This window comes from Myotis brandtii, unplaced genomic scaffold (assembly GCF_000412655.1).
Source record: "Myotis brandtii unplaced genomic scaffold, ASM41265v1 scaffold1038, whole genome shotgun sequence".
NCBI lineage: Eukaryota > Metazoa > Chordata > Mammalia > Chiroptera > Vespertilionidae > Myotis > Myotis brandtii.
In genome coordinates, this window is record NW_005353490.1 from 847400 (window position 1) to 857018 (window position 9619).

Consider the following 9619-nt stretch of genomic DNA (forward strand, 5'->3'; position numbering starts at 1 on the left):
CGTGGGGATAAGGACACATATGTAATAACTTAATCAATAAAAAAAATTTTTTTAAAAATACAAAAAAACACAAAGTTCTCCATAAGGGGCTTCATGGTCCACAATATGCCCTCATCCACCATTTTCTCATCATTACCTCGTGACTCAGTTGTTCTTTGGCCAAGTCCTCCAGCCAGGACTTGTACTCCAGCATGTTATCTGTTGAGCTGTTCACCAGCTGTGGCCTCAGCATCCGCCATGGCAGTCCTAGATGCAACACAGACTCCACAGCGGCTGCCCAGTCACTCAGGGTGATTAAACCTACAGGAAAAGGGCTAACTTGTTGTCTTGTCACCTATAAGCCCAGTCTCCTGCCCAACAGTGGGTACCATTTTAAGCTGACATCCTTCTTACTATCCGTAGGTCATAAAAACATTAGGCACTGTCACTATTTTTGTTGGTCATGGTCATGAAAGTAGAGTTGCCAGATAAAATACAGGCTATTCAGTTAGATTTAAATTTCAGACAGACCACGAGGTATAAGTATATCCCAAATATTGCATGGGACATACTTATATTTAAAGATTTTTATCATCTGTCCATAATTCAAATTTAATTTGGCATTCTGTTTTTATTTGCCATATTTGGCAATGCTACTGGAAATCACACAAAACTCAGACAAATAACAGGAAAAACCATTATACAAATACAGCACTGGTTGTTTACTTGTATAGGAAAAAAATATTGTTATGACTGTATGACAGTTACTGCTGTTTTTTAATATGAGTACATGTAGTTAATGTCCATTACACATTCCAAAAGACAAAATTGCCAGTTTTTATAATAGAATGAAGAACAGATAAATACACATGAGAACAACAAGAAGTCAAATCATTAAAATTTGCTAATCTTGGGCAAACTTCTGTAACTTGCCCCACCTGTTGTTTTTTGCTTAGTTCTGGCCTTGTCACCCTTCCCTTGACTTCATTTCTTTTCACCATCTCCATCTATATTTAGCCAAGTTCATATTGTTAAGAGCATGGAATTTTAATATTTAGAAAAGATAACTGGGACATTAACTTGAATTAAATGGAGGAAGTAATCAAAGAAGTCTTTTGGCCATCTGTTCATTCAGCAAATATTTATTTGCTAACTACTGCGAAACAAGTTTTTGTTTGTTTTTACCAGCTTCCTTCTCTTATGAATATCTTACTTGATTAACTTACCTGTTTTACCATTATCATGCTTCTTAAATTCCTCAAGAAGATCTGAGGAATGAGCAAATAACTTTCCCCGCAGAGCTCTTAGAGCTGACTCCTCTACTCTGCTAATCCTGGCACAGAAGAAAAAAAGGAACATTTTACTAAAGAAGAAATAGTCATGGGTTTCTACTATATTTTGCCTCTCTCGTCCTTAATATCCCAGCTTCCCAAGGGCTCAGTGTTTGAGGGAAGAGCTCCACCTCTTACTTCTGCCCCCGGCCCCCTGCTGCCCCACTTTTCCCTGCTGTGCACAAATAGGATAAATGTGAAGTATTCTGTGGGATGCTGCTGTCCTGCCCAGTATAGAATACTATGGTAAAGTTATGTAACTTCACTGTACCTCAGTTTGCCCGCCTGCAACATAGGGATAAAAATGTTACCTACCTCACAAGATTATTGTGAAGAGTAAAAGAGTAAATTCATGTACTGCACTTAGAAGAAAGCCTGGCACTTAAAAAGCACTCAATAAATGATATGTTTTCAAAATCATGCTTTCCTTGTAATTTATTATTACATTAAACAGTCACAAGGCAAGATTTATGACTAACAAAATAACACTTATTTCCTTTTCTCATAGTTACAATACCCACTGAGGTGGGTAAGACTATTATGCCCATTACAGAGTGAGTAACAAGCCTAAGGTCACATAGCTAATAAGGGGTGGAGCTAGGAATCAATCTTGACAGGTGGACGCCAGGCTGGCTAACCTATTACTGTGAGATGTGGGTTTACACCAAAAGTAAGTGAATTCTGAGTGAGGATTTCTCTAAGTAAAACACATGATCCTGAGTTCTTGTACAACAAGACATCAATTATGGCTGGTCAGAAGCACTTCCCCCTTCCCTCTAAGTTCTCCATTGTGGTCCAAATAGTTGAAGTCGTTGGACAAGTGACTTCTGGGTGCTGTTGTACTTGCTTTGATGCAATCAATGAATATTTCAAAGAGCTGAGTGATCTTTCACTATGTTATTAAACATATTATTTATAGGATTCCCTACAGTGACTCCTCTTGTAGTGACAACACTGAAATCATATGAAATCATGGCATTTTGGGTGCCTGGGGCCCACCCTTGGATACTCTAATCTGGTGGAACTGGGATGACGTTCAGATGACTGATTTTTTTTTTTTTTTATAAAGCTCCACAGATGATTCTGCTGCAGGTTCAGATGACTGATTTTTTTTTTATAAAGCTCCACAGATGATTCTGCTGCACAGTAGGTTTAACTACTATTGTTTGGTGAGTTTAAATTTTCATATACTATTTCTTTTTAAAGTAATGCTGGCCTTAATTTTCTAAATTAAATTGACTGTTTAATAACTCTGAGTGTTTTGGACTCAAGAATGATTTAAAATAATGTATTTTTATAGCACTCCACAAGGCAGATGCTAAATATTAATGTGTTCTTTTCAATGGATTTATACTAACTTTGTTTTGATTTAGAATTTAGTTCATCTGATAATTTTAAAAGCTGGTTTAGTATCACTAAAACTGTATCTGTTAGTAGCTTTATATTCTGGAGCCCACTTTTTGGTGGGAGGCAGTATTGCATAATAAGTGTATGAGTTCTTAAATAAGACTACCTGGGTCAAGGCTAACTTTCACTGCTTATTAGCTGTGTGACCATGGGCCAGCTGATTTAACCTCTGTTCCTTAATAATTTCATATCTAAAAGTAGAAATTATTACATGATGTATTTCATAAGTTCATTGTGGGACATATATGGTTTATAATAACACTTAATGTGTGGTATGTTCTAACTAAGATTACAACTCAGAATCATCCCAACAAAAGCCATTTAAGTACTGTTATATATTTCCTTCCCAGGAGGAAAGGGCCATTGTTAACAGGTTGTGTACACTGAAATCCATCTGCCAAATCCCCAGAGAGTACAAGGACCTTTGGCTGGGGTTGCTAGGACAGCACAAATTCTTTAAGGATGAGAGAGAACAGAAGAGTGATCCTGGGAAGACTTGGTGGCTGGTCCATGAATTTTACCCACGATGCACCCACTGAGAAAAACTTCAATAAAAGCAAATTTGCAGGAAACAAACTTGTTCCTTCCATTAATGATGAGGAGGTAGAGATTATGGGGTGTGTGGAGAAGGAAGAGGCCCCCGCCTATAATGTCTATGATAGATCCGCCTTACTTCTGAAAGAGCCAAATTCTGAATTCTCACTTAGAATTTAGATAAATGTAGTCACATTTGACACTTCAAAGGTTCCATAAACACTATAATTCTGCTTTTCTGAAATCACTCATGGGAAAGTCTTGCCTTTGCCTCATGGTCAGCATGTGGGTCGCCTTGTTAGCTTGATACTGCACGATGTGTGGGGTCAGGGCTGGCCCCAACTTGACATAGGCCCCTCTGTTACTGCCAACTGCATAGTAGTTGGAAGCAGAAAAGATGGTTAACACCTAAATCAAGAGAAGAGAGACAGCCACTCAGGTTCACTGGAGAACTCTTTGCCCTCCATCCTAGAGGGTCCAACCCAATTTCAGGGGCTGCTATTTCTCCTTGACCTCACCTATGGATTTATTTAAAGTCATTAATGCTAGTAGGGCAGGAGCTGTGACCCAAGTAATAAAAACTTGAATTCTGATAGAACATCCACAACATACTTTCTTCACATTTTTGTCCCAAGTAAAACTAGGAGGAGTCAGAGGAAAAACTTCATTGATTCCACTGAGAGGCCAGCTGGGCCCAATGAGCTGAGGCGGCCATTATAACCAGCACGCAAATAAGTTGCTAACTAGCTGGTGGGAGGCCTCAAAGCAGTTTCCCACAGTGCGGAGCCCCCAAGATGCTCTGTGAAAAAAGTTTCCATTGTCAATATATTGGAAAATGCTAAACACTGCATCTCTTTTTGGAGATTTACAATGAATATAGGAAATTAAAAGTCCTGAGAAGTCCTGCAATAAAGAAACTTATATAAGTATTTAACTAAACATTTCTCATATTACTTGATCTCTTATTTTTTCTGCATGGAAAACTGTTATTCTCCTGTAGAATTAGTATTCCTGGGAATACTCTCACCCGAATGGTATTAGCCCCTAGGCAAACACTGCAGGATTTAGAGATGCCCAAAGGTTAGGCAGGAGCAAACAATCCAGAATCCCTGCCTGGGGCACAGTGAGAAGTCCTGTTACTCTGTGCTGCTGTTTGAGACACGTGACAGCGAGCAATGTGACTGAAAGAACAGAGATGTGGTGGGGAAAACCCCAGACCATATTTGCATCCATGAGATGGAAGCAAACTTCCCCTTACTCTCCTCTCAGGGTATTGGTGAGTGGTGGCCTCAAACAAAACTGAATTTTAAAGAGGCTCTAAAAGCCAAGGATAAATTACTGCGAAGGACCCAGTTATGGTTTGCAAGTGAGTAAAAAATACAAGGCACAGTTGGTTGTGAGAAGTCTTCGCTAATCCAGACCTGGGAGGAGCAATAGGGACCGCTCCTGTGCTACTGCCGAGGGCCCACCCACCTTGCGGCTGTGGCAGAATTCATAGCCTTCGGGTTTGCACTCGTGTGAGCGGATCAGGAACTGCAGGTTGTATTTCTGTAGCAGCTGTTTTGTCACATTCGGCCCGAAATAGCAGCCTCCTCCTCGAACAGTGTTGGCCTTGCAGCCCTCCTGAGCCATGGGATCACTCCACAGAATATCTACAACCTGGAGAGAACAGAGGTGGTGTCTTCCCTAAAAACTAGACAGACCCTCATTCAGAGTCATTTCTATGAATAGAGGAAGAAGAAGAGGAGGAAGAAGAGCAGAAGGAACAGCAATGAAGCGAGTTGTAATCTTTTTGCTGATGGAAGGTTTTGCTTTCAATTGGGAAAAAAAATGCAACATCTGTAGGGCACAACAAAGTGAGGTGCACTAAAACGAGGTATGCCTCTATTTTGGCAAGCACTATGAATACATCCTTAATATCCATTCTTCTTCCTTGCTAACAAAACCCTGATTGGGCGTTTGGGGTGGCAATGTGCCAAGCTAAATATTTGCTTTCTCAGCCACCCTTGCAGCTAGGGGTAGCCATGTGACACAGTTCCAGAGACTTTGGAAAAGCCTTTGGTTGCCTGATAACAGAGGAGGACAGAAGCTACTGACAGCCCTTTGGCTTTGAGCTACAGCAGCCATCTTTCTGACACATTAAAACAAACAAAAAATAAAACAATAGCATCCAAGAAATCGTGGCTTACCTTTCACCCCAGCGATGTTAGGTCACTAAACCAAGTTTACTCAGGCAATGGAGCCTACATCTTCCCATCCTTCACAAAACTCTAAAATATGAGTCATTAGGCAAATACTAATCTCTTCCTGGGATGTTCTAACACCAGGGATAGAGAAAGGCGGGCAAAAAAAAAATACCCTGAATTTACATGGAAAGATGAGATTTGATGTTTCTTTAAATCCTTGGTCCCTCCTGGTGGCAGCCAAATCCTAGGGAGCAGCTCCGGGCCACACCCACCTGCCTCCACTCCTCCTGAGTGGGCTCCAGCAGCTCCCCAGCTGCAGAGTCAGCTTCTGGGTTGAAGACCCAGGGCTCCTCCTTCTCCTTGATCACCAAGAAGCCTGCTTGCTGCCGGCACCTCTCCAGCTCCAGGTCCACGGAGCGCCTCGCCTGCCGGGAGAGCCCTCTGGGGTCCAGGGGGGTGCTGCAGGGGACGCTGGAGGAGCGTCCAGCTTTGTGGGTCTTGTGGGAGCTGAGATGAAGGGGCGAAGAGGGGAGAGAGCAGCTTTGGGGGAGAAACCACGGGGCGAGGCTCCCTGCAGAGCTCGTCTGCTTGGCTTTTCCCTTCTCCTCCGCTTGCTTCTCGTTCTCTTTTCTTGTTTTGCACCTCAAGGTGGAAACAATCTACAAATGTCCAGAAAACACAGGTGAGGGAATGAAACCAGAGGTCCTTTTTGAGCATCAGGCCAATGCTCCTCACACTGGGGTCCACAGGTAAGTGCTGGCCTGTGAACGGTTTGTCCTGACCCCGGACAAGAGAGGCACAGAACTTGGGAGTGAGCCTTTAGAAACTTCTATAGCCAGTTGGTAGTGCTATGGCACTCAAGCACATGATCAGTGGCCTTGTATTTTTTGTTTGAATTTCATTTTTCTAGTCATTCAGATTTTACGAAAATATTAATCTGTGAAAAATTGGAAATTAATTGCCCGGTTGGCATGGCTCAGTGGTTGAGCATCAATCTATGAACCAGGAGGTCATGGTTCGATTCCCAATCAGGGCACATGCCCAGGTTGCAGGCTCGATCCCCAGTGTGGGGTGTATAGGAGGCAGCCGATCAATGATTCTCTCTCATCGTTGATCTTTCTATCACTCTCTCCCTCTCCCTTCTGCTCTGAAATCAATAAAAATATATTTTTAAAAATTGGAAAATTATGAAGCCTGGTCCTTCACCACAGATAACTGGATAAATGCTAACCTATGTCATGGTTTCTCTCTGGGAGCTTAGTGATTTTAGACAAGGATGAAAAAGGGCACCTCTCTCTCAGGAAGACGAGCCCTTACTGACTTTTCTGTTGTTTCACAGATACTACAGCAGAGGAGAAGAAAGGCAGCTTGTGGCTGAGAAATGTAGGAACAGGGAAATCTTGACACTTGCTGTGAGATCACATTTTACAGGAGTGCTAGCTCACTTGTTAGCTCACCGGGGCAGGGAACAACTCTTTTCAGCCTAATTGGGAAGAGGGGTTGAGTATGGTCCCTCTCACCGACTCAGAGTCATCATGGTACTGGGACCAGGATAAGAACGTAGAGGACACAAGCAGAAAGAAATCTGATCATGGGAAAGAGAGGGGCCAGGCCACAGAGCAGAGCTGTGGCCTTGAGCAGCCATTTGTGGCATGCCTGCGTGCCACAGTGAAAACTGAGGAACACGCCTCCCACAGGGGTATCAGTGACAAAGGTCTGGTGCACAGCGGGATATCTGTGCAACACAGAATCAGAGAACAAGAGCCTTCTGCAAATAGATATAAGAACACCAGAAACCATGGCCTGGCGTGGACTGGCTGAGGGTAAGAACAAAGAAGCCCACTCAGAGAGGGTCAGCAGAACCTGAGTGATGTTTGAGGAGGAGTCCAGATTACAGAGAACAGAACAGAGGTTATTCTCTAACACTGGACAAGTGCTAAGTATTTCCTAGGCAGGTCCAGTGCTGGGCATAGAGAGTGAAAGGCCACAAAATGTGAATGGACTCAATCACCTCTTGCTCTCTTCGTTGCCAGCTCACATCGAGGGCCAGACTATCAGTCCCCCTCGGGTACCTTTATTTTAAGGATATTATTATCTGCTCCATGAGGCATCCCTAGCTTTGATTCTTAAGGAGAATAGCAGTGCTAACACATGGAGAGCCCTTTCCAAGTAGGTGCTCTCCTGGGCACTTTATATGAACTAATTGCTTAACCCTGAGGCCACCCCTATAAAATACCATCCTCCTCTACAGTTTCACATGAATTAATTCATTGGCTGTCACACCTGGATGAAGTAGCATCCTTATTTATAGTAGAGATAAGAAAACTGAGGCACAGAGATACCAAGACTATACCAGGGCTGAATCCAGGTAACTGGCCCCAGAGTGTATTTTCTTTGTGTTTTCCTTCCAAGTGGCCCTGAACTCAGATCGAGACATCACCCCTCCCCAGAGCTTTGCAAACCAACTGCTGGGAAGCTAGCTTTTTGCTAAGCCACAGGAAGCTCTAGCAATCTTTCCCAAAGTCCCCACTTCTCCTAATTTACATAATTAAATGTGATTCTTCCCATGAGATACTCTGATCTTTCATAACTTGCTGTCTCTACCTGGATGCAGCGGAATAGAAATGTTTGAATTGAAACAAACAAAAAACACAAGGACAATGAGGTACCAGACAACATGCAGAACTGACAAAGGAAATACTAAGAGCTGGTTTTACATCACCTGGGACCCTCCCTCTCAGTCAAGAACACGAAAGGGCTGAGGCTGTGGAGACACTGAGAGTTATTTTGCAGGGAGCTACTGAAAATGTTGCCGGCCTCCCCTCTTCCACCTTTGCCAAGTGGTTAACCTTTTCTCTTCCCCACATAGAGTTTGGTGCGCAGGGACACATAACATCTTTTAGTCATCAGACCTCAAGGAACCATAGTCAAACCAAGTAGATAGGACCTGAATCCAGAAACCTCAGACTTTGGAGCTGGATGCAAGTGGATGAGACTTGAGTATAGACTCCCTTTGGGAGGGGATGAACATGATTGTGTGTGTGGGAAGAAAGGCGTGCACCTGGGAGCCACAGGGACAGACTGAGCAGTGTTGTTACACGAACATCTGTCTATCTGTCCTCATTAGTAATAGAAACCCGGATTCTTACAGACACCCCCTGAGATAAAGACTACAGCTTCCAACCTGCCTTTCAGCTAAGTGTTGACCTATGACAAAGCTGTGATCAGAAATTGTGCGTACAAACAAATGTCCTTAAAGGGGAGAAGCATGCCTTTCTTCTGCTCTCTAAGTTATGCTGGCTAGACTGGGGTCATGATGCCTGGAGCTCAAGCAGCCATGTTGGGCCATAATGCAACCTGGGAACCTGGGTCTCCGATGGCTTTGTGGTGTTACTATACCAGTCCCGGACTACTGGCCTCCAGCTTTTATTTACATGAGAAACAAATAAATATTAAGCCATTATTATTTGAAGTTGTCTGCTACTTCAGCCAAATGGAGTTAATACTATTTCCACTTACTGAGTATAAATTTTGTAAGGCAGATGCACATATATTTTCATTTAATTCTCACAACATCTATGATATAGTTATTCACATCCCTATTGTACAGTTTTAGAAACTGAGGTTACACTAAGTTAAGTAACTTGTCCAAGGTTGTATAACTGTAAGTAACAGAACGGTTTTCTTTTCATCATAGACTCTTACACGTGTATGGTATCTTATGGCTTCTCTACTCCAACAGTTATTAGATCGGGGATGGAAACACATGGTACCAGCTCCTCACTTTCATGTCCATGGCAAACATCACTAATTGGTCACAGCAACTTGTTCCCTGAGCCCAGCCGTGGATTCTCAGTCCTTCTCCTTTTAATGGTCTAATGCAGCAATTTTCGAACTGGTGTGCCATAAGAATTATAGAAACATAATTTCTGCCAGAAAAACTATAGAATCTAAAACATGCAACACCTGAACATTTAGTCAGGGACACTGACCTCTTTTCCCTTAGATTGTCAAATTACTAGTAAAAAAAAGATGACAACAGCTAACACAATAGCCATTCAGTGTGAATGGATAAAAATTATACCTATTTTTTTGTCAGATCAGTAAAAAATATATTTTTTGGTGTACCACAGAATTTTATGTGCTATGAGTTAAAAAAAGGCTGAAAGTTGCTGGTCTAAT

At 42.4% G+C, this 9619-nt stretch overlaps 1 protein-coding gene across 5 annotated transcripts in view; it reads right to left on the reverse strand.

Moving 5' to 3' along the window:
• The window catches only part of PPEF2 (protein phosphatase, EF-hand calcium binding domain 2), a 27493-nt gene that overhangs the window by 2310 nt on the left and 15564 nt on the right, over positions 1–9619 (reverse strand). For 4 of the 5 annotated variants that reach the window (XR_001361645.1, XM_014537843.1, XM_014537845.1 and 1 more), the window contains 5 exons: positions 5710–6096; positions 4725–4910; positions 3517–3659; positions 1206–1312; positions 137–300 (listed from right to left, as the gene is read on the reverse strand). Coding sequence is in view for 4 of the 5 variants with exons in the window: in XM_014537843.1 (XP_014393329.1) it covers positions 137–300; positions 1206–1312; positions 3517–3659; positions 4725–4910; positions 5710–6096 (987 nt within the window). In the remaining variant the exon portion in view is untranslated. The remainder of the gene's footprint in view (positions 1–136; positions 301–1205; positions 1313–3516; positions 3660–4724; positions 4911–5709; positions 6097–9619) is intronic. The other variant, XM_014537849.1, reaches the window with a different exon arrangement.